At 48.9% G+C, this 25,801-nt stretch overlaps 1 protein-coding gene across 1 annotated transcript; it reads left to right on the forward strand.

Annotated features, from left to right (window-relative positions):
• Positions 1-13,072: 13,072 nt before the first annotated feature.
• Positions 13,073-14,047, forward strand: LOC144168253 (uncharacterized; the record flags this gene model as incomplete). Its single annotated transcript, XM_077697272.1, has 2 exons — positions 13,073-13,277; positions 13,584-14,047. Coding segments are annotated over 2 exons (624 nt in total), but the record flags the coding sequence as incomplete, so codon positions are not given.
• Positions 14,048-25,801: the final 11,754 nt, after the last annotated feature.

The following is a 25,801-nucleotide window of genomic DNA, read 5'->3' on the forward strand; positions in this document are numbered from 1 at the left end:
TCACCACTCGTCATCACCATTCGCACTCACGCTCACCACTCATCCCCACCCCTCGCTCGCGCTCACGCTCACCACTCTCATTGGCCGCTTGATGATGATGGTTGGATGTTTATGGCGCAAGGCCAACTGGGGCAAAGAGCGCCACAACAATAGTCATATATGAGGGGTGAAACCTTAAACACTAAGTAAAGTCAGCAAAAACAAGAGTAAAAATTCCCAAGCATTTCCCAAGTGAGAGGGAAGATGGCAAAGTGCGAATGCTTGACTGCGAAGCCCGCGAAGGATCCATCTAGAACGACGAAGCGCTACGGAAACTCGACTGCTTTACGGAACCGGACGTTAGCGGCGCGCCGTCGAGCGAGCGCCCTCGAGCGTCGGAATGCGGAGCCGACGAGCGAGCGCCCTCACGCGGACGGAACGCGAAGCGAACCGACGCAGCGGCGCGCCGCCCGCAGCTACGCCGAGCAGGAGACCGTTGCTACGCCGAGACCATTGCTACGCACGCTCTCTCTCCTCCTCCCCGCCGTTGCTAGGGGAGAGGGGGAGCGCGGACGGCGGACGAGTGATTCAGGAAGCGGCGCGCCGCCCGCAGCTTCGCCGAGCAGGAGACCGTTGCTACGCAGAGAGCGTTGCTACGCACGCTCTCTCTCCTCCTCCGTGCCGTTGCTAGGGGAGAGGGGGAGCGCGGACGGCGGACAAGTGATTCAGGGTCGCTTATAAAGTGCATTCGCACTTAAAATCACAAAACGACAATGAGCATGGCTGGTGTATAGGGCCAGATTTCATGATGCGTGATAAGAAACGAGGTTTAAAAACTTGACGTCTGACAAATACTCAAACACACGTTTCACGGAAACAATGGCATCATCACCTAGGAAAAACGATGGATGTAGGGGAATATGTTGTCTGTAGAGTTCTCTGAAGTGTTTGTGTCGTGTTGTGTGAAGTGCCTTGCATGTGATTAGTACGTGCACTACGGATAGGGCCTCTCCGCAACCTGCTGCACAGGGGTCTAGAAGATCCCGTCAGCAGATACGAGTGTGTTGCATGGGTGTGCCCCATCCGCAGCCTACCCAAGGCGACTTCTGTGTGTCTGTTGCGTGTGTCAGTGGTGTATGGTCCCAAGCGTGGTTTTATAACGTGTAACTTGTTATCTGTCTGTTCACTCCAGTGTGTTTGCCATGTTCTACGCAAGTGTTGTCTTATGTGTGGCTTGAGGTCTGTATATGGTACGGTTGTTATGTCTACAGTGTTCCTGAGTGCAGCAGCAGCTGCCCTCTCGTCTGCCAACTCGTTTCCAGGGATCCCAGCGTGTCCTGGGAACCAGCAGAGGAGCAGCCGATGCTTCTCCGCATACACTGACATGATAGTGTTAAATACAAGATTAACTATGTGGTTTTTGGGGGGTGTATGCGATGACAGTGCGCGAACAACACTCAAGGAATCTGTGTAGATGACAGAATTGGGAATTTGATTTTCAAGAATATGTCGTACAATCAGTAAAATTCCGTACGCTTCTTCTGAAAAAATTGTTGTGTGGACGCTCATGGTTCTGGCTGCACTGAAATTCGGAACGTGAGCAGCGCAGGAGACCATAGTGGAGGTTTTAGACGCGTCACTGTAAAATTCTGCAAGTGGGTATTTGAACTGCAAAGAAAGAAAGTGCTGCAGTATTGCAGCTCGCGGTACCCGATTTTTGTCAAGCTTTATAAAAGAAAGGTCACAGGACACAGGGCGAACTTGCCAAGGCGGTAAAATGTTTAAAGAGGATGACCTGTACCCGTCAAAAACGAAGCACTCAGATCCGAGGCTCGCTCTCTTGCTCGAAGTGAAAAAGGCGGAGTAACGGACGTGCGATTTGATTATGATGATGATGGTTGCGTTTTTATAGCGCAAGGCCGACGAGGGCAAAGAGCGCCAGAGAAGTTATTTAATGAAAAGAAGTGATTCCCACAAAAGGTAGGTATAAAACTTGTAAACTGGACATAGTAAGATAAATAAAGATAATGGTGATGACTGGTGTATAGGGCCAGATTTGATTATGCATGATAGGAGATGAGGTTTAAAAACTTAACATCTGACAAATACTTAAACACGCGGTTCACAGGAACCATGGCGTCGTCACCCAGAAACAACGATGGGTGTAGGGGAATATGTTGTCTGTAGAGTTCGTGTCGTGTTTGTTTGTGTTGTGTTTGTGTCGTGTTGTTGTGTCGTGTTGTTGTGTCGTGTTGTTTGTGTCGTGTTGTTGTGTCGTGTTGTGTCGTGTTGCGTCAAGTGCCTTGCATGTGATTAGTATGTGAACTACGCATAAGCCCTTTCCACACCTGCTACACGTGGGTCCCGAAGTTCCAGTGAGCAGGTGGGAGTGCGTAACGTGTGTGGCCTATCCGCAGCCTAGCCAGGGCGACTTCAGTGTATCTGTTGTGTGAGTCAGTTATGTAGCGCCCCAGTTGTGGTTTTATTACGTGTAGTTTGTTGTCTGTTTGCTGACTCCAGTGTAATTGCCATGTGTTACGAAGCTGTCGTCTGATGTGTGTCTTTAGGTCGGTGTAAGGTACTGTTGTAACGTCAACTGTAGTCATGAGAGCAGCATCACCAGCCATTTGGTCGGCGGCCTCATTGCCAGGGATTCCACAATGCCCTGGTACCCAGCATATAGTTATTTCAAGATTTGACGCATAAGCAGACATTAGTACCTTGAAGAGAGCATTTATGACATAGTTTTTAGATGACCTTCCTAATGACAGTGCCTGCACAACGCTTTGAGAGTCTGTGTACACAATGGACTTGGGAATTTTATGTATGATGATGTGGTTTGAAACGAGTACAATGCCATATGCTTCTGCCGTGTAAATACTGTTATGAAAATTCATTGTTTTGCTTACTCTAAAATTTGGTCCGTGCGCTGCACAAGATACCGTAGAACCAGTTTTCGACGCGTCGCTATAGAATTCTGCGCACCTGTACTTGTCCTGCAGGAACAGGAAGTGCTGCAGAATTGCATTCCTGGGTACCCTATTTTTTTCTACAAGAGTGAATGACAGGTCGCATGATACAGAACGAAGATGCCATGGTGCGATGAAATTATGGATGGGTGTCTTGTGCGTGTCTGAAAGGGGGACATTGAGTACAGTAGCCTCCTCCCTAACTCTGAGAGAGAACGGTAAAGGAATAGATGGCCTGTTTAAAAAGAGTTGTAAATTTGATGTATCGTTCATGGTGGGATTAAAAAGATGGTTGGTCAGAGACACGATCTTGGATGCATAGAATAGGTCAACATACTCCGGCTGATGCCCTAGGCACCATTTGTCGCACTCGAAATAAAGACTTTCAACAGGGCTAGTGCGGAATGCGCCACATGAGAGGCGAAGGCCAAGATGCAGCACTGGGTCGAGCATTTTCAGTGCTGTTTTTGTGGCAGACCCATACACGACACTGCCATAGTCGAGCCGAGACCCCACCAAGGCCGTGTAAAGGCGCAGCAGGAGTTGTTTCTCGGCCCCATAAGATTGATGTGAGAGGACCTTCAGAATATTCATTGTTTTTAGGCATTTGCATTTGAGCTGTCTGATATGCGGGATGAATGTAAGTTTTTCGTCGAATAAAATACCTAAAAACTTGTGCTCCTTGTTCACAGGAATTGGCACATTCGCAAGAGTGATGTCTGGGTCCGGGTGGACGCCGCGCCTCCTGGAGAACAGAACACAAGAGCTCTTCGCTGGATTAAGATTAAAGCCATTCTTGTCAGCCCAGCCGGCAAGTTTCTTGACGCCGAGCTGGACTTGACGTTCGCAGATGGACAGGTTACACGATTTAAAGGATATCTGCACGTCATCTACATACATGGAATAAGAGATTGTAGGTGGCAGTGCCTTTCCAAGAGAGTTCATTTTTACTATGAAGAGGGTGCAGCTCAACACTCCACCTTGCGGCACGCCATTTTCTTGCACGTGAACATTTGACAGTGCACGACCAACTCTGACACGAAAGGTTCTCTCCGACATATAACTACAAAGAATGTTCAACATGTTGCCCGCAACACCAATTGACTTTAGGTCACTCAGGATGCCGTACCGCCAAGCGGTGTCATAGGCTTTCTCTATGTCGAAAAACACCGTAAGACAAAATTGTTTATGCACAAAGGCATCCTTTATATATGTTTCAAGAGCTACAAGTTGATCGTTCGTTGATCGCCCCGCCCTGAAGCCTGCCTGGCAGCTCTCGAGAAGACCGCTGTACTCAAGGAAGTACACGAGCCTGCGATTTATCATCTTCTCGAGAAGCTTGCACAGGCAGCTGGTCAGGGCAATGGGTCGATAGCTAGCAGGAAAGGAAGGGTCCTTCCCTTCTTTTAGGAATGCTACAACTATGGCCTCCCTCCAAGACTTTGGAATGTGCCCCGAAATATATTATTGTAAAGGTGGAGGAGTGTTACAAGAGTGTCTGTGTGTACGTGCTGTATCATTGTATATGTAATGTTGTCTGGGCCTGGAGCTGAGGGTTTACACGTGCTTAGAGCAGCCCTCAGCTCATGTAGTGAAAACAGGGAGTTGTAGGAAGTCTGTGATTTGTTGTTGTCATGTAGGGACTTCTTTTCACAAGAGGCTTTATGTTTGAGGAAACTGTTTGTGTAGTGTGCAGAGCTTGACACGTGTTGAAAGTGTTGTGCAAGTGTGTTAGCCTGGTCTTCCAGTGTGTCCCCTGTTGTACTAACCAGGGGCAGGCTGTGTCTGTTGTCCTTTTAGTTTTCGTATTCGTGTCCAAACTTTGTGTGTGTCAGTGTATGAGTTGATGGAAGTGAGGAAGGTGCGCCAACTCTCCCTTTTTGCTTCACGACGCACTCGCTTCCCCAAGCCTTTGCCCGTTTAAAAGAAATTAGGTTATCTGACGTGGGGTACCGGCGAAGGACACCCCACGTCTTGTTCTGGGCCTCTCGCGCCCGCCTGCAGTCCTCGTTCCAACAGGGCCTCCTTGGGTTGCGGGACGCACTGGAGGCCTGGGGCATGGACTTTTCGGCGGCGTCGACTATGTGCGCCGTGACGAGTTGGGCTGCTTCCTCCACGTGTAGGTGTCTTATGGTTGTGTGGTGTAGTTTAGATGTTTCTGTGAATGTACTCCAGTTTGCTTTTGATTCATTAAACCTGTTATGGGAAGATGGACTGCATGGGCCTTTACCTATGTATGTTAGGGATGTGGGGAAGTGGTCACTACCACATGGGTCCGTGCCCACGCCCCACTCAAGACATGGAAAGAGAATTTCAGAACCAATAGCCAAGTCGAGATGTGAGTACGTATTATGTCCTAAGTTATGGTATGTAGGCTGTTTTTGTTGAAAAGGCATGCTCCTGAAGATGCAAGAAATTTCCCTATCAGGCGACCTCGGGCATCCGTTCTGGAGGAGCCCCAAAGAGAGTTGTGCGCATTGTGCGCATGAGAGTTGTGCGCATTGAGTTGTGCGCATGAGAGTTGTGCGAATGAAGGCATCCTTAACGTATGACTCTAGTGCCACAAGTTGATCGTTTGTGGATCTCCCTGCCCTGAAGCCTGCCTGGCAGCTCTCAAGAAGACCGTTGTACTCCAAAAAGTACACAAGCCTCCGGTTTATCATCTTCTCAAGAAGCTTGCACAGGCAGCTGGTCAGGGCAATAGGTCGATAGCTAGCTGGAGAAGAAGGGTCCTTCCCTTCTTTCAAAAATGCTACAACTATGGCATCCCTCCAAGACTTTGGAATGTGCCCCGAAAGCCATATCTTGTTGAAAAGGTGAAGAAGTGTTACAAGAGTGTCTGTGTGTAAGTTCTGTATCATTGTATATGTAATGTTGTCTGGGCCTGGAGCTGAGGGTTTACACGTGCTCAGAGCACCCCTCAGCTCATGAAGTGTGAACTCCGAGTTATAAGAAGTGGCTGACCTGTCATTGTCATGTAAACGCTTCTTTTCGGCCATTTGTTTGTGTTTTATGAAAGTGTTTGTGTAGTGTGCTGAACTGGAAATGCGTTGAAAGTGTTGTGCGAGTGTGTCAGCCTGGTCTTCGAGTGTGTCCCCTGTTGTGCTGACCAGAGGCAGGCTGTGTGTTTGTTGTCCTTTGAGTTTGTGTATTCTTGTCCATACTTTCCGTGCGTCTGTGTAGGAGTTTATTGATGTTATGAAGGAACGTCAACTCTCTCGTTTTGCCTCACGACACACACGTTTTCCTAACGCCTTGGCCCGTTTGAACAAAATGAGGTTACCCGACGTGGGGTACCGACGAAGGACACCCCACACCTTGTTCTGGGCCTCTCGCGCCCGCCTGCAGTCCTCATTCCACCACGGCCTCCGGTGGTTGCGCGGGGAACCAGAGGCGTGAGGAATGGACTTTTCGGCGGCTTCGAGGATGTGCGCCGTGAGCAGTTGGGTAGCTTCTTCAACGTGTAGGTGTCCTATGAATGTGTGGTGTAGTTTGGATGTCTCTGTAAATGTATTCCAGTTAGCTCTTGCTTCATTAAACCTTTTATGGGAAGATGGACTGCTCGGGCCTGTACCTATATACGTTAATGAAGTGGGGAAATGGTCACTACCATATGGGTCCGTGCTATGTGTTGTGACCTATGTTATGGTATGTAGGCTGTTTATTGTTGAAAAGGCATGCTCCAGAGGATGTAAGAAACCTCTCTATCAGGCGACCTCGGGCATCCGTTCTGGAGGAGCCCCAAAGAGAATTGTGAGCATTAAGGTCGCCTGTTAGAATGTACGGTTCGGGCAGCTGGTCAACCAGCGCCTCGAAGTCAGAGCTCGAAAGTGTAACATCAGGAGGAATGTATATGGAGCATACCGTTATCAACCTATTATATATTATTGTGTATTGCTACAGCCTCAAGGATAGTGTTTAAAGTGACAGAGTGGCATGCTAAGGATTTCCGGACGATTATGGCCACTCCGCCAGAAGAGTTTGTGCAGCCATCCCTGTCTTTCCTGTATACCAGGTAACTATTCAAAAAATTGGTGCGTTTAGAATTCAAATGTGTTTCCTGAACACACATTACAGTTGGCTGATTGGTATGCAGAATCTCATACACGTCGTCAAGATTATTCAGAAGGCCTCTGCAGTTCCATTGAATAATATTTTCTCTTCCCATTATTTAGTCTAAGAGCTACTGGAGTGTGTATGTTTATGTGTCGTCTTTCGGGGCTGTGACTCTTGGATTGGGCTTTTTGGGCGGCCTATCTGTAGGCTTGGACGTCGGAGGCCACTCCTTGCGCTGTGTTGCCGGCAAGAACGGCACGACGTCCATCTCGTCGTCCGATGTCCTGGTTGTGCCCGTCGAACCGGGCCCCCCGGACTTGGCCCCCTTCGGGGGCCCTTCGTTTGACCCGCCACCGCCGCATGTATCGGAGGCACCAGAAGCGGCACGGGCGGTGCGGTGGGAGCCGGTGCGGGGGCCGTGGTGTCAATGGCACCCTCCAACGCACTGGAGGATGGGGAGAAAGGGACGGGAGCGGCACCGGTCCCGACGGAAGAGGTTGCCACCACAACCGCTGCTGGGTGAGCAAACGGTGCAGAGGCTGGTTGGGCTGCAAGAGGCAACCAAGGGGGGGCGCGGGCGGGACCAAGTCCGACTCGCGGTACTGGGTCCCCGCCGAAACCAGACGCCGCTCCGCCCCCCGGCGAGCTGCGTCGGCGTACCTCCCCAGTGGGAAAGAGGCGACCCTCTTCCGCGCCTCTGGGAAGGTGATGTTTTCGTTGACTTTCAAGGCAATTATCTGTTTTTCCTGTTTGAACTTTTCACAGCTCCTAGAATAGGCAGCGTGTGGTCCCTGGCAGTTCGCACAGGTGAAGTTCTCGGATTTACAATTGTCAGTTACATGATCATGTGCTGCACATTTTCCGCACGTCAATTTACCACGACAAGAGGTTGTGCCATGCCCAAACCGCTGACACTTGAAAGAGCGGCGTGGGTTCGGCACGTAGGTTCGGATTGGACATCTCATGAAACCTGCGTTCACCGACTCAGGAAGGTTTGAACGGTCAAGTGTCAAGATTATGTGCTTGGTAAGAATTATTTCATCATTTCGGCGTATGGTGATTCACCTCACTGCTGTCACGCCCTGATCTCGGAGGCCCTCGAGCAGATCTGCTTCAGTCTCATTCATTAGATCCTGTAGAGCACATGCCACGGAGGCGTTGAAACAGAGACGACCAGACCACGTAGCAAACCGCTTTATTCCGAACGCCGTGGGGTCTCTATCTACTGATGCCAGGGGCGCGCGAGCCCTCCGGCGGGTGAGCGCGCCCGTGGGCCTGCGTCACGCTGCTGCCGCTGGCACTGTGGCTTGCCGCTACAATCCCGATCAGAGATCACGCCCTGGCAGCTATTGAGACTGCGATAGGGCGTGATCTTGATGTCGACATCTACCATGCGCGTTTGCTTGAGGAGGTTAGACGATTGCTGTTTGTTTTCTACTTCTATCAAAACTTCTCCCGTTGTGAGTTTCTTAGCCTTGTAGGACTTTCCGACAAGGCTTTCAAGATACTTGGAGATTCGAAACACGGACTGCGAAGTGATTGGTTTTGTCTTGTCAAGAGATTCCATGATCAGAAAGCGCGAAAAATTATCGGGCTTTGGGAGAGAGATCGATTGCAAAGAAGGAAAAGATACTTCGGTGCGGCCCCTTTTCGGGGGCCGATCACGTCTGGGGGGGGGGTTGGAAAATGCCATATGATACATTGAAAAGCAGGGAGACGGGGGTACTTTCTCCTTTGACCTTACCCTGGTAGCCAAAGAGGTCCCGGAGCTCCCTGCCTGGTAGACAGGCAGAGAGCCCATCGGCCGGAGCTTGACCAAGGCTCCGACGGCCACCGTTTACGGCTTCTACCCTTCACCTTTAAACACCTCGCCACGGTTGGACACGGCTTATGTTGGGAGCTCGGGGTCCGCGGTGTCGCTGCTCACCGTCACCATGAATACTCAAGGTGCCCCGTGCGGGGCGCATTGGCCGCTTACACACCCTCGCACTCGCCACTTGGAAAGGCCACTCACACTCACTCGCAATCGCCACTCGCTCCCTCCACTCACACGCACGTACAAATACTTTCGGTAATGAAATACTTACTGATTTGAGCTAAAATTTACCTTTCTCAGGAATGGGGTCTCCCTTTTTCCTAAGTATGTATTCGGTTATTATAAGCACATGTCTTGGTATGTCACTGTCAAAGCGGTAATCAACGCTGGATTCTTTTACGAAATGAACAAATTCTCGCACATTTTCCTGATGCCATTCATCATAACCTTTTATTATTGTCTATGCTATTTCGCTCACATTCTGCAAAAGAAAAGAACACCGAAAATTTTCACAGCAGTGACAAACATAAAAGAAATAGTCCAGCTCGGAAGAAAAGCTTAGAAAAGCTGTTGCCATCTGTCAAAATACTGGGTAGCGCGCGCAAATATTCCTATCTCGAAGCGCGCTATCCGCGCAACAAAAATTGCGCAGTCATTTCGCTCTGGACAACCCTTCAAACGGTTAATTTCAAGAGTAATCCCAGGGGAAAAGGGCACATAGCGAGAGTGTCCAGCAAAACACCACCACGAAAAGACTGAAAACGGCAAGCAAGGTGGAGGAAGGAGGCTACTGGAGCGCTTGGCAGAGGCAATGCGAGGGAAAGGCGGCGCCGCGTTTTCGCGCCAAATCGGCGCCGCCCGACTTTAGCGCGGGCGTCCTCATAGAGACGAGTTGTGTGGCGCCCGCCTCCCTCTCGTCCCCCTCCCTAAACGGCGCCAGCCTGCCGCAGAGCAAAACCGTAGCTTGATCCTAAACTACACCGTCATGCGCCCGTACCGGGGAGAGACAAGTTCACGTTGAAAGTTTATACGAAATAAGAGGGAGAATGGGTCATCAGACACACACACGCACACGTCCGCACACAAGCGCACGCATGCACACAAGCACGAACATGCACGCAACACACACGAACACATGCACACCGACGCACATGCGCGCACACACACACCAACGCACTTGAACACGCGCGCGTACGCACACACATACGAACTCGCACGCACGCGCACATGCATGCAAACCCACTGACATGAACACGCACACGCACGCTCTCATTCACTCACTCACCCGCTCGCAAATTACGCTATCCGACTGCCGAGAACGCTTTCGTCACACCACTCGGGGGTCACAGTACCCCTAAGCCATCGGCACGCGGACGACGAAAGTCCGCGTGAAGCGAGTATCATAACAGAGAGCCGCCGTAACAAGTAATGACAAATACCGATACGTTTAATACGCCAAGGCCTCGAAGATGAGCTACTGCTTCCACAACTAGCCCATCCGAACCGTTTTGCATCCTGATACGCGAATCTGAAAATCTGCGATACCTTTTCAAACGATTACGGGCACTCACAATTTGCGCTTCATAACAGCCGGCGATTTCACAGCTGCAGCAAGCCAGCCAATTATATGCACCAAGTACTCCGGCACTAGACCACGGCGCTTCCTAATGCCTCCATCGCAGCGCTCAGCGGTAGGGAAGTGTAATCGCTTTATTGAGACGACGTTACCGATTCCAATTTGCGAGCCAGAAACATCATTCGGCGACAGTGCGGGTAACAGCACCTCAGTGGGTCATGACAGTGCGAGTATCAGCGCATAATGGCGTCAGACGTCCATCAAAATCGTATTCCTCAATCAACAGGTCACTGGAGATGGCGAGAGTACTCACGTATTCCCGAAGCTAAAGGCAGTCGCTCCATTAACTAGTAGTGGCTGTGCGTGCGAGTGGATATCGCCAGCAGCAATTACCACAGCAAGCGGCTATTGCGACGAATGCCAACAGCGAGTGATGCTCACTGCGGTAAGCCCCGCACAACGCGCAAGAAGCGCGCGTTCACTCGTCACTCATGAGTGGTGAGCGGAGGTTACCGCGAGTGCAACTCACAGTCGCGAGTGGGACTCAGCGCGAGTGGAACTCGCACTCGCGAGTGGTGAGCGGGCTCGCCGCGAGTGGAACTCTCCCTCGGGAGCGGTGAGTGGGGCTCACAGCGAGTGCAACTCGCACTCGCGAGTGGTGAGTGGGGTTCACTGCGAGTGCAACTCGCACTCGCGAGTGGGGTTCACCGCGAGTGGTTTTCGCACTCACGAGTGGCGAGTTCCACTCGCCGCGAGTGGCGCTCGCCGCGAGTGGAACTCGCACTCACTTAGTGGTGAACGGGGCTCACCGTGAGTGGCGCTCGCACTCACTCGTACTTACGAGGACAAAACGACGGTGAGGCTCAGTAAAGATGGTTGTGGTTCATTTCCCCGAAGTCCGGTGTCGATCAGGAACCCAATCGCCCGGTCTCCGGTTGATGTGACAGGAGGCTGGCAGGGCGATGGTGTTGAAGTTCTTGGAGACGGCGGTCGAGTTGAACTCAGGGCGTTGGGGTTGATTAAATGAAACGAAGAGTTTATATGCAGCTATTTACAGTAGGAAAACTGGGTACATGAGTAATAAAAAGAAAAACTTCAAACTTCAGCTAGACGCTTGCTCCAAGTGCGCACAAATCACTGGAGCTCCTCAACTTCGTCTAACTCTCCTATCCTCGGAGCGTACACAAACCGCTTGAGAAACGACGGCCGAGACTCTGTCTCGCCGCCAGATCCGTCTAGTTGCCCGGTGCGGTGCTGTACCCTAAACCTCCGACGCGATCTTAACCTCTAGCCTAGGGGGCTCACAAATCCCAACCTAGCTTTAACGGTAGAGACTCCTTGTCCCGCCGGGAACTGCCCAACTCAGCGCTCAGACAAGAACGATTTCTAACGGCCAAGTTCGGCCTTATAATGCCTCGGGATCACTCTCGGGAACGCACCTGTAGCGTTCGTACACGCGTAAGGGAGTGCCCAAATTCACGTAGACAGCTGTCACTCAGCGCGCTACGGAATATTCAATGAGGCGCCGCCATCTTTGGGTCAACGGCACGCCCGCGGACGAGCAAGTGCGCGCGACCCCGACGGGTGAGAGCGAACACCACCTCCGCGCGTCACGTCAACGATTCTCGGAATCCGGCGGCGCCGTCCGCGCTCTTAATAGGGGACTATCCCCATGGTATTCGGTGGGCCAGACAATCCGTCTCCCGTGCGCGCCTTGACGAATTGGCGACGGCTGCGGCGTAGAGTCCACAGTGCTGAGCCCCCCGAGAGAGTGGCGGATTCTCACGCGCAGCTCGGGCGCCTGGCCGCTGATCTCATAAGTGGACCTTACAGGCTCACTCACCGCTCACTCTTGAGTGGTGAGCGACGTACGACTCAACCTCGCATCGGGTATGTGCAGTGTGCGTGGCTAAAAGCCGTCTCGGCTTGAGCGCCAGAGTTAAGCGACTTGCTGTTCCACACCGCAAACCGCACACGAGGTGAGTGCCGAATTTACGACGGGCAGGAGGAGCCAACCGATCGCAGTTCAGACTTCCAACGCATGTCGTGACGTTGTGTTGTGTTTTTTCGAAACGCCTCCCTGGATTGTTTTGAAGTTGAATAAAATGTATGCGTCAAACGCGGGCATTCGGTTCAGGGCGTTCTGTGCGATTGCACGAAAGAAGTTCCGCGGGACTTCAACGATGTCTTTATGGTACGTACTCAGATAAGAGCATATTCATGCAGTGCTCTGGACGTGTTGCATTCAATACAAACGGGAAAGCGTTTGTTTACAATTAGAGAACTTTAGTAGAGCGTACGCTAGAACACGCAAAGGCCTAGCGTACGTAAGAGGTTTGCGTGCCCCGCAAGCCTCTTCAGAGATGCCTCCAGATGGACAGCGATTACGAAGAACGTACAGGCGGCCACCAGGAAAGGTTTAGAGGCCGTGCACTCCGGGAGAGCTTGGACTTGCTGTTGGCGTAATTCGCCGCGAACGACTTTGCTAACCTAAGGAAGTAAGTCCCCTGTTTTGGAGCCTACGAAACGCAGATTTTTTGGCTGCTATTTTTCTCTACGTAGCGGCGTAAAGTGCATTGTGCACGTTTTCTTATCGTGATCAGACATGTTGGCACAGCGATCCCACTTGCCACGTCATGCTTATATGAGCGCAAACTGCTTTTTCGTAGGTCGTGAACGGAGGAAGAGTACACCGCCAAAGAAAAAGTTCTACAAGAATTGTGGTACCTTGCTAAAGAAAACGGCTACAAGATTAAAGGAAGGCGGACCGTATCTGTGGCTGCTTTGCGTGCCACGGCCGTGCTCACACGGGACAAGGCCCTCGCCGCCCATTCTGTGATTACAAAGACGCCGTGTGAGGAAGACTATAGGGTGAGCGTTTGTGACTCGCACCGCGTAAGCGGGGACCCATTATTTTTTTTTTGCATGCGTAGGAAAGGGGTAGCAATAGCAGGCGAGAGTTGTCAAAAAAGTTCAGTGCAGCAAGTGAATGTGCACCCCTCCCCCACCCTTTTTAATTATATTCCTTTACCCACGTGAATCAAATTTCATCCCAGAATAGCTTACCATTTGTCTTCGAGCGAGGAAAAAAATTGAGTGAAAGGTTATTAAGTACCTTATTTATATTCCAGAAATCTTCGTTTCAGTGCTGAAATTTGTTTCTATACTTTGTTTAAATTATGCTAAGACATTCATTATGATAAAATTAGTAGTTGCAATATTGGCTGCATAACAATGCAGTTTTGGGACACCAGTTTCACATATAGGTTAATTGCCTACGCAGACTATGGGACCTCAGATGCAGACTTCGACGACTCCCAGTCAGCACTTTGGTTGCTAGAGCACATTTCAAGCGGCCGAGCACCTCCCTCAGAGGAGGTGCCAGAAGAATCTCCATCTGTCACGTCAAGTGGCAATGGCTGGTTTGCAGATACAAACTGCTCCGCTAGGACCAGCACATCGACCAAAGACAGTGCAGGTGTGACCGTCACACCAGCCCCTACACCTAGCACGAGGAGGGGCAACCCGGTCGGCAGAGAACTACAGCAGGCGTCCCAACACCACCTAAGTTTTACGCATACCAATACATGTTCCTTCTCACAATAGTGCTTGTTTCTTTTATTATTGTTCCATTTCTTTATGCATTGATGAGCTTAAAGTGCATCCTGTGAGCAATTTTTGTCTTGGCATTAGAGCACTGCACGGGCCCAGGCCGGCCCGAAAGCCCGGGCCCGACCCGGCCCGCGGGCCGGGCCGGGCCGCCCGAAGTCGATTATTGGCGGGCCCGGGCCGGGCCCGGGCTCAATGCCGCGGGCCCGGGCCGGACTCGGGCTCAATGCCGCGGGCCCGGGCCAGGCTCGGGATCGACGCCGTGGGCCCCGGCCGGGCTCGGGCTTGAATTCGTAGGCACGGCCGTTAATAGGTCCGACGTGAAGTGTAGAAAAGAGCATCAAAATTAATATTCTTAGTTTATTTTTGCCCGCTTCTTGCTGTTAGTTGTACGCATTATTTTAAAAACGTGTTTTGCTAGGCCTGATGGTCACCATACTGCAATTTTAATGACGTATCGTGTACAGCATCAATATTTTCTATTTTGTTGTATAACATACCAAAGATACGATTACAAGGAATGCCCAAGAGGGGAAGGACTTCATTCAGACATTCTGGGGCTGTGCACTTATGTCTATGTATGTACACGTGTGTTTTAGATATCCCACCAATCGAAATGCGGCTGCCGTGGCCGGGAGTCAAACACGCATGCCAGAGAAATACCACCGCTTAACGACCACTGCATGTGAAGTACTTAATGATGATGATGGTTTAAGTTTAATGGCGCAAGGCCGACATGGGCAAAGAGCGCCAAATACAAAGTTATTTGATAAGGAGGGAAATCGGATAAAGTCAGTTAAATACTATGAGCACGTCTGGTGTAAAGGGCCAGGGTGAAGAACGTGAGTGGTTAAAAGATAAATACGGTGGCTGGTGTATAGGACCAGGGGTAAAACTATGGGTGATAAGAGATGAGTTGTAAGAAATGAACTTCAGATAGGAACCTTAAGGTTCGCTGAACAGAGAACATGGCTTCATCTCCTAAGAAGTATGACGGGTGTGGTGGAATATGTCGTGTGTGTAGTTGTGGGAAGTGTTTTCGTCGTGTAATGTCGAGTGCCTTACATTGTATGAGGATGTGGATCACGGATAGGGCCTCTCCGCACCTGCTGCACAGAGGTCTTGGAGACCCCGTGAGAAGGTGCGAGTGCGTTGCATGAGTGTGCCCTATCCGTAATCTAGCCAAGGCGACTTCAGTGTATCTATTGCGTGTGTCGGTGGTGTATGGTCCCAAGTGTGGTTTTATTACGTGTAACTTGTTGTCTGTTTGTTCACTCCAGTGCGTTTGCCATATTTTGCGAAGTTGTTGTCTGATGTGTGGTTTCACGTCGGTGTAGGGTAATGTGGTTATGTCTACTGTATTCGAGAGTGTAGCAGCAGCAGCCATTCGGTCCGCTGCTTCGTTCCCGGCTATACCACTGTGGCCAGGGACCCAGCAAAGAACCAGTTCAAACTTGCGTACATACACCGACATAATACCCTTGACTATTAGATTTACAACGTGATTTTTCGAAGACTTTGTTGACGACAACGCCCGCACGACACTGAGGGAGTCTGTATATATAATGGATTGTGGGATGTGACTTTGAAGTATATGATTGACAACAAGAAGTACACCGTAAGCCTCTGCCGTAAATATACTAGTATGACTATTGAGAGTTTTGGTGACACTAAGGCCGGGCCCATGCGCCGCGCAGGACACAGAGGTGGAAGTCTTAGAGGCATCCGTATAAAATTCAGAGCACTCATACTTCTGCTGCAAATACAAGAAATGCTGCAGAATTGCACATGTGGGAGCTCGGTTTTTATCTACATGTGTGAATGATGTGTCGCATGAGACAGGGCGGAGATGCCATGGTGCTATGAGATCTGTTACAGAACTTTGGATGGTATCTAAAAAGGAGACAACAAGCTCTGACGCTTCCTCTCTAACTCTGTAAGAGAAGGGCGCAGAGAAAGATGGTCGATTTAAAAGGAGTTGAGTCATGGAGGTATCATGAAAAACTGATTTAAAAGGATGGTGAGGCATGGATGAAATTTTAAAAGCATAAAGGAGGTCTGTGTATGCTCGCTGACGTTGTAGGTTCCATTTGTTGCACTCTACATACAGGCTTTCGACTGGACTAGTCCGAAAGGCGCCACAGGACAAGCGTAGCCCTAGATGAAGCACAGGGTCGAGCATTCTGAGGGATGTTTTAGTGGCTGACCCATAGACAACGCTGCCATAGTCCAATCGTGAGCCTATCAAGCTGGTAAAAACACGCAACAGAAGCTGTTTGTCAGCACCAAAAGAGATGTGCGAGAGAACCTTCAGGATATTCATTGTTTTTAAGCATTTATGTTTTAGTTGTTTTATGTGTGGGATGAATGTGAGCTTTTCGTCAAAGATTATACCTAAAAACTTGTGTTCCCTTTTGACAGGAATCGAGACATCGTGGAGTTGAATGTCTGGATCCGGCCGGATGCCACGCCTCTTGGAAAACAAGACACAACTGCACTTCCCTGGATTAAATTTAAAACCGTTGCTGTCTGCCCAACCAGCTAGCTTGTTAACACCAAGCTGGACTTGGCGCTCACAGACAGACAGGTTACAAGACTTAAAGGATAATTGCACGTCGTCTACATAAATTGAGCAGGAAATCGACGGTGGCAATGCCTTCCTCAGGGAATTCATTTTCACAATAAAAAGGGTGCAACTTAAAACTCCACCTTGTGGCACTCCATTTTCCTGCACATGCACCCTAGAGAGTGCAGTTCCAAGTCGCACGCGAAACGTCCTTTCGGACATGTAACTGGAAAGCGTGTTTATCATGTTACCCGACATGCCAAAGGACTTCAAGTCGCTAAGGATGCCGTACCGCCAAGCAGTATCGTACGCCTTTTCAAGATCAAAGAAGACTGTCATACAGTACTGCTTGTGGAGGAAAGCATCTTTGATATAAGACTCTAATGCAACGAGTTGATCGTTGGTAGATCGCCCCGCCCTGAAGCCCGCCTGGCAGCTCTCGAGAAGGCCATTGTACTCTAAGAAGTACACAAGTCTCCTGTTTATCATCTTCTCGAAGAGCTTACACAGGCAGCTTGTCAGGGCAATGGGACGATAACTGGCGGGAGAGGAAGGGTCCTTCCCTTCCTTTAGGAAAGCCACTACTATGGCCTCCCTCCAAGAGCGTGGAATGTGCCCCGAAAGCCATATTTTATTGTATAGGTGTAAGAGTGTTTCAAGAGTGTCTGGGTGTAGGTGCTGTATCATGGTGTATGTAATCTTATCTGCGCCTGGAGCTGAAGGTTTGCACGAGCTCAGGGCAGCCCTCAACTCATAGAGAGTGAATTCAGAGTTGTAAGAAGTTTTTGATCTGTCTTTGTCGTGTAAGGGCTTTTTTTCTGCAGATGTTTTGTGTTTCATGAAAGTGTTCGTGTAGTGTGCTGAACTGGACACGTGTTCGAAGTGTTGTGCAAGCGTGTTAGCCTGGTCTTCAAGTGTGTCCCCTGTTGTGCTAACCAGGGGCAGGCTGTGTGTCTGTTGTCCTTTGAGCTTGCGTATACGTGTCCAGACTTTGTGTGTGTCTGTGTATGAATTAATGGATGTCAAGAAGGTGTGCCAACTCTCTCGTTTCGCCTCACGGCGCACACGTTTTCCTAACGCCTTGGCCCGTTTGAACAAAATGAGGTTTCCCGACGTGGGGTACCGACGAAGGACACCCCACGCCTTGTTCTGGGCCTCTCGCGCCCGCCTGCAGTCCTCATTCCACCACGGCCTCCGCTGGTTGCGCGGGGCACCAGAGGCGTGGGGAATGGACTTTTCGGCGGCGTCGAGGATGTGCGCCGTGAGGAGTTGGGTGGCTTCTTCGACGTGTAGGTGTGCTATGGATGTGTGGTGTAGTTTCGATGTCTCTGTAAATGTGTTCCAGTTAGCTCGTGCTTCATTGAACCTATTATGGGAAGAAGAACTGCTTGGGCCGTTACCTATATATGTTAGTGAAGTGGGGAAGTGGTCACTGCCATATGGGTCAGTGCCCACTGCCCACTCAAGACATGGAAAGAGAATTGCCGAACCAATAGCCAAGTCAAGATTTGAGTATGTATTGTGTCCTATGTTATGGTATGTAGGCTGTTTATTGTTGAAAAGGCATGCTCCAGAAGATGTAAGGAATTTCTCTATCAGGCGACCTCGGGCATCCGTTCTGGAAGAGCCCCAAAGAGAGTTGTGAGCATTAAGGTCGCCTGTAAGTATGTATGGTTCGGGCAGCTGGTCAACCAGCGCCTCGAAGTCGGTGCTCGTAAGTGCAACATCAGGAGGAATGTATATGGAGCATACCGTTATCAATGTATTAAATATTATTGTGCGGACGGCTACAGCCTCGAGGACGGTGTTCAAGGTGACAGGGTGGCATGCTAAAGATTTGCGGGTGATTATGGCAACACCGCCTGAAGAGTGTGTGCAGCCATCCCTGTCTTTCCTGTATACCATGTAACTATTCAAGAAATTTGTGTGTTTGGAATTCAGATGTGTTTCCTGGACACACATTATACTTGGCTGATTGGCATGCAGAATCTCATAAACGTCGTCAAGATTATTCAGAAGGCCTCTGCAGTTCCATTGAACTATGTTTTCTCTTCCCATTATTATGTGTTCAGAGCTACTGGAGTGTGAATGTTTATGTAGGGTCTTTCGGGGCTTGGACTCTTGGGAGGGGTTTTCTGACCTTCTCTACTGACCTGGACGTCGCAGCCCGTTCCTTCCGCTGCGATGAAAGCCGGAAGGGCTCGACGTCCATGTCGTCATCTGAAGGCAAGGGGGTGCCCAGAGGACTGGGCCCCCTTGGCGTGGTACCCTTTCGGGTGTTCTTTGCCTGCGCTGCCAGTGCCGAAGGCGTGGGGAGCACGACAGACGGCAAAGGCAGTGAGGCGGGGGAGGGGGTCGCTGCGACTGCCTCCGTCTCCATCTCGTCCGGGCCCTCGCGTGTGCTTCGGGCCGGTAGAGAGGGGGAAACGGTGGGTGCAGCAGCATCCCCACCGGACGTGGATGCCACCACAGCCGCTGCTGGCTCAGCGAGCGGTGCGGAGGCGGGTTGGGCTGCCAGAGGCAACCCAGGGGGGGGCGGGGGCGGGACCAAGTCCGACTCGCGGTACTGGGTCCCCGCCGAAACCAGACGCCGCTCCGCCCCCCGGCGAGCTGCGTCGGCGTACCTCCCCAGAGGGAAAGAGGCGAACCTCTTCCGCGCCTCTGGGAAAGTGATGTTTTCAGTAACCTTGATGTTAATGATTTTCTTTTCTAAGTGAAACTTTTCGCATTTTCTGGAGTAGGCCGCATGTGGACCCTGGCAGTTTACACAAAGAAGTTGTTGCACGTTGCAGTTTTCGGCCAGGTGATCGTGCTGGGCGCATTTTGCGCAGGTAAGTCGGCCGCGACAGGTGTTTGTGCCGTGCCCGAACCGTTGGCACTTGAAGCAGCGCCGTGGGTTCGGGATGTAAGGCCGGACTGAACAACGGATGTAACCTGCGTTGATGAATTCAGGAAGGGTCGCCTTGTCGAAGGTTAGGATGAGGTGCTTTGTCGGTATTTGTTTATCGTCTCTGCGGATGGTTATGCGCCTGACCGCTGTTACGCCCCGACTACGAAGGCCCTCCAGCAGGTCAGCTTCAGATTCATTGATTAGGTCATATTCGGAAATCACGCCCTGGGAGCTGTTTAGGCTGCGGTGGGGCGTGACTCGGATGGCCAGATCGGCGATGCGGGTTTGTGCAAGTAGTTTATCAGCCTGATCCTGGCTACTGACTTCAACAAGGATTTCACCGGTTCTTTGTTTTTTGGCTTTATATGATTCGCCGATGACACCTTCAAGAAATTTGGAGACGAGAAATACTGACTTTGAAGCAAGAGGGTTCAACTGGTCAACTGATTCTATTACTAAGAAGCGAGAGTAGTTGTTCGGTTTCGGAATACTCAAGTTGGGAAGTTGTGGGAACGAAACTTCGGTGCGGCCCCTTTTCGGGGGCCGATCACGTTTGGGGGGGGGTTTGGAAAATGCCATATGATACATTGGAAAGCAGGGAGACGGGGGTACTTTCTTCTTTGACCTTACCCTGGTAGCCAAAGAGGTCTAGGAGCTGCGTGCCTGGTGAACAGACAGGGAGCCCATCCGCCGGAGCTTGACCTGGGCTCCGACGGCCACCGTTCATGGTTTCTAACCCTCCACCTATAAACACATTGCCACGCTTGGATCCAGCGTATGTTTGGGGGCTCGGGGTCCGCGGTATCGCCAGTACCGTCACCAAGATTGCTCAAGGTGCCCCGTGCGGGGATGTGAAGTACTTAAACGCGCGTACATACTCGTTGGTCCAAATGCGGTTCGAAAAATGTCAGCAATACCAACTTGTGGCCGAGACAACCACGTTAAGTTGCCAAGAGTCTGGTCATCAAAGGTGATGATGTCTCTCGTGTAAGAATACGACCTATTATTACGCCGATGTGGCGTGAACTGCAGACGGTGCAAGCTAAACTATGTGCACTTTTGAACCCTTATTTTTTGCGTTTCAGTTTATGACGTGCTTGTACAGACTAGATGCTCCGTCTGATCGCCCGGAATATAATAAACTTTCTTTAGCGTCAAAGACCGAGCCTGGTCACACACGCGCGGGCCCTCCCTAGGCCAAAAAATAAATTACCGGGCTGGGCCGGGCCCGGGCTTGAGATTGCGGCCCCGGGCCGGGCTCGGGCCCGGCTCACTTATGGATGCCCGGGCCCGGACCGGCTCGGGCTAGGTGTTACGGGCCCGGGTCGGGCTCGGGCTTCGAGAAGCGGGCTCGGGCCGGGCTCGGGCCTTAAAATCAGGCCCGTGCAGTGCTCTACTTGGCATGCACTGCTTCCAAATGTATATTCCAAACCAGTGCCTCCTTTATAACTTTCATACAGGAGGCACTGTCCAAACTTACCTCTACTGCCTGCCTGGTCGGTTGCTGCTACTTTGACTGCCTTCCCACAAACACTGTGTGCTTAGGAATGGCAATACACCACTGGCCCACTGTGACGAGCAATAAAACTCTACATACCTAAAAAAGTACTATTTCAAAGAGTAAGTCAGCAACTGGTGCAGCTGGAAAAGAACTACAGAAAAGCTGAAAAAGAACTAAAACGACTCATAATGGCACTGGTTTTCTGCTGATCTTTATTTTCAAACTTCAATCAAACTTTATTTCAGGAACGTATACATTTACATGAATAAAATGTTACAACACAGAGGAGGTCTTGAAGTTAGAAAACTGTCGGGGGGACCTCAGTTAGAGAATAAGTCTAGTGTAATAAAAACGCAGCAAGCAGTGAAAACACTTCGCACGAATTAAACAAAGAATGGGTAAAATTTCATAAGGCAAAAATATTTGTGTAGCAACACGTGGTATAGTGAGTAAAAGAAATACTAACATAGTATAAATTAGAAGCATGGCACGATGGTAGAGTTTAGCAAACAACACGTTTTGTGATTAAGTACTCTTTAAAGTTTGCGACACAAACGAATAGAATGTGGGACATAACTGTATTTCAAGTGGTATGTTGTTCCAGACGGATACACCTGTAAATTTAAGAGTTAGTTTTCCATAATTGCTACGCACTTTAGGGACAATGAAATTGTGACAGGCCGAAAATCTGGAGTTATTAGTATTGACAAGATGTTGTGTGGATAGCCCTGAAATACATAGACGATGATAAATGAGGCGGTACATCAATATAGGTAACTTTAGAGTGAATAAATTACTAATTGGAAGCACAGAAAAATGAATAAAGAGTGGCGTTGAAGGCGATTGAAATGGAGCGAAGGCGATCAGACGTAATGCCCGTTTTTGAAGATGTTGAAGGGGCTCTAGGTGACTGGCATATTATTACCCCAGGATGAAATGCAACAGGAAAAATGGCTATGAATATATGCGTAGTACAATGATAAAATAATGCGTCACTGAAAATAATGGCGGGCTTTAATGAGAACATGAATGCCAAAAGAAGCTTTTTTTAATATTGAGAGTATATGATAGTTATATTTCAAATGTTTGTCTAGTACTACGCCTAAGAACTTCACGTGATGAGATACGGAAATAATGTAGTTGTTAAGAGATACGGAAACTGTAGAAGGAAATGTGTTCTGTGCGGATGAAAACACTACAAATGTAGTTTTTGAGGGATGCATATAAAGATGATTGTTAACACACCATTGATAAATATTAGAGATCGGAGTTTAAGCTTCTTTCAAGTTCAGCACTTGTTTTCTTGAATGTGAAAATAGTAGTGTCATCGGCGTATAGAAGACAGTATGGTTAAGGGAACTAGGTAAGTCGTTAATAAAAAGTAGGAATAGAACCTTGAACCCTGAGGGACGCCCATGGTAACCGGTTTAGCAGATGACGCATTGTTATTGACGGAAACTACCTGTGATCTATTTGTTAAATAATCGCGAATGAACTGCAAAGGGGGACCCACAATTCCGAAAGACTCAAGTTTACGTAGAAGAATTCGGTGTTAAATTGTGTCGAAAGCCTTAGTGAGGTCAATAAAAACTATCCCAGTAAGTAACCTGTTGTCTATGGCTTGTTTAATTCGGCCAGTAAAGCTGAGCAAGGCGAGCTCTGTCGAGTAGCCAGGTCTAAAACCGAATTGTTGGGAAGAGAGTAGGTTAAATATAAGCAGATAGAAGGATCAAACGCAAGTAAAAAAGATTTTCGATTACTTTGCTAAAGAAAGGAAGTACACAAATCGGACGGTAATTATTAGTTGACAAATGATCACCTTTTTTGAAAACAGGCATTATTTTTTCTACCTTTAAAGCATCAGGAAATGCACCTGCTTTAAACAACTTGTTAATTATTTCAGCTAAAATAGGAGACAGTTCACGTGCCACGAGCTTCATCCTACATTTTGCTTACATAAACAGAAAAAGATTTTTATTTTGAGACTAGTGTTCCTTACTCCCTTCAAGAACAGTAAAATCAGATGCATTGATTTGTAAACAGCATTTGTGTCATGTTTTTCCAGGAAAAAGGAAAAGCTCTGCATACCCGAACACGACAGCCGACAACAAGACCCTGGAGAAAAGGTGGAAGCACGAGCAACTCCTCCAAGAAAACGAGCTAGAGGAGCGGCTAGCCCTAGAAAAAATGAAATTGGAGTTTAGGCAGCAGTGATTTCTGAAACGGAAAGAGGTTAAGCAACACAAAAATGACAAGGAATTTAAGCTGCGGGAGTTTGAAATAGACATAAAAGCGAAAGAAATAGAACAAAAAGAGATGCTGAACCAGCTGTACCAACGCTACCAGCAAGAAACAGTTAAAACACTCGTTAAAAACACTGTTAAAACACTCGTTCAGAGATGCAGTCAGTGACAGGCAGTGCCATTTTTGTCTCTGATCCTGTGCATTACCAAAGCAGCTCTTGCAAGCTGTGTAAGTGTTCTTGTATACAAGTTCAAATCTTGAGCTGAAATGAACGAATAAATGTTTGTGGATGACGTGTTTTGTTTTAGGTGAGTCGTGAAAACACTTGCGGAAATTCTTGCCAAACCTGCACTCAAAGCTTCGTCTTAGGGTTAAATGCATGTACAAATAAACTGAAATAAATGCTAATCAGGCATGCTGGAAGTGTCACTTTCAGCCTAGGAAACATCATACAAGCTGATGAATAGAACCACTTTGATGAAGCAATGAAGTGCTCTACAAAAATACAGCCTGTGTTAATCTAACGCCCATTGCGCTTTAAGTAATCGTAAAGGCAAGGTGGGTTCCCACCAAAGTACTGTCACACTTGGTAGCTCGAGTAGCAGTTCGGATGCATTTGTGGACGAGTTGCAGCCAGCTGCCGATGTACAGAAAGCACAAGATCAGGTGAGTGTCCATGTTTGCTAATCATCATGTAGCAAATTTAACAGCAATAATTGCACCAATAAAGGTATGTTGTGGTGTTCACAGTGTAGAGAAGTACGAAAACGGTTGTCATAATGGCGGTAAAAGGGGGCTCGTTGGAGATGTCTGTGGTCCTCCCTATCAATTTGTGTAAAGCGGATGTTTTGTGTCGTACTTATTAAAGCTGTTAACACGTTGCTTAACCTTCCAGGATTTGCTGATGAACTGGGATAGTTTGTATCCTTGTAATCAGATGTGGTGAATTTTTTTTAAATCAAGAAACAAGCATTACACTGACAATGTTTTCTTTCAATCTAAGTGAGGCTCTAAGGCTGTTTTATGAAAAAGAGGCTTCATGAGGGTGTTCTTTCTTACTCCCCTTGCAAGCATGCCAGACTGAAGGAGTTGAAGCAATGTCTACTACATTTTCTGTGTATATATGTTTGTCGCAAGGAACGGAGGCAAGCACACAAGTGAGCCACACAACCTTCACTGATGCCAAAGTCCAGTGTGGTCCAACCACTACCTCCCGTCACATAGGCCCTGAACACAGATCGAGCAGTTTTAATGGTCATGACAGCGCTAGCGCCTGTGATGCGAAGATGCGATACCTGTGTGGTGTAAGCCCAGAGGTGTTTGCTCTTTTGTTGAGCATATTGCCTACACCCTTGGAGCGACCGTATGTGTCAATGTGTGACAGACTAATCATGTTTCTTATGAAACTAAAGTTAGGCATATCGTTCTCGATTTCTGTGCTGTTTTTAGTGCATAGGAAGACTGTTGCGCGTCACTTTCACAGCGTTCTGCGTACATTAAGCACAGCAACGCAAAAGTGGATCTTCCGTCGGCCGCCACACGTGACACTGTCGACGATGCCAGACTGCTTTAAGGTACATTACCCGCACCGGAGCGTTATCATAGACTGCACTGAAGTGTGAACGGAAAAGCTGAGCACCATTCAGCAGCAGAGTGCTCTATTCGCACTACAAAGGTGGCTACACCCTGAAGATTTTAGTTGGCATAACCCCTTGTCGGACAATTTGTTTTCACTTAAAGTCGTATGTGGGAAGGTGTTCAGATGCTTTTGTGACCGTCGACTCCGGCTTTTTGGATTTGGTGCGCCCAGGCGACGTAGTTCTAGCAGATAAGGGATTCCAAGGAATAAAAGCAGGTCTGGAGGAGGTTCATGTAGCATTGCTCATGCCCCCTTTCCTACAGGATCATGACCAGTTCACAGAGTGAGGTTGCGGAGGCTTACCACATTGCACATGTGAGAATCCATATCGAAAGGATGATTCAACGTAATAAAATTTGCGATTACAGCGCCACAAAAAATCCCATTGTAGCTATTTTTGCAACTTCTGCTTGCTTTAAATGACCAAATACCATGTCAGTTCTAATTTGTAAGTGCATGTTGAAAATATTGCTGACTGTGTGGATTTATTTCGTGAGATACAAAAAAAAACATTTTTTTGCAGTGTTACCCCTGGCGTTGAGCTATTCAGCTATCTTACACGGTGCTTTGGTTTACCTACTAAACAGATTTTGTATTGCTCTAAAAACGCCAAATAAGTCCAAGTTTTTTTCAGCTAGCTTTGCTTATTAATTAGTAATTGAAGTTTATTTTATTAACATATTGATTTATCAGTTACAGTTAATACTATAGCTAAAACATGCATAATTTTAGACCCTGCTAGCCAAAATACAAAACCAACAGGCCACCCTGGCAATCTTCTGTTTCTTCTTGGGACAAAGCGCGGTAGTAGCCCTGTTCTGTGGTAGTAGTTGCTGTACTCATGCTTCACGATGACCCACGTGCTGGTGAAGTGGCTGGCGGATGAGAAATGGGACGTTTATCCCGTCCGAGCGTTGGCGGATCCAGCAGTGGGAGTTAGAGTGATGACGGACGAG

The sequence above is a fragment of the Haemaphysalis longicornis genome, unplaced genomic scaffold, assembly GCF_048455015.1.
Source record: "Haemaphysalis longicornis isolate Haplotype H1 unplaced genomic scaffold, Haemaphysalis longicornis Haplotype H1 scaffold_2, whole genome shotgun sequence".
Classification (NCBI taxonomy): domain Eukaryota; kingdom Metazoa; phylum Arthropoda; class Arachnida; order Ixodida; family Ixodidae; genus Haemaphysalis; species Haemaphysalis longicornis.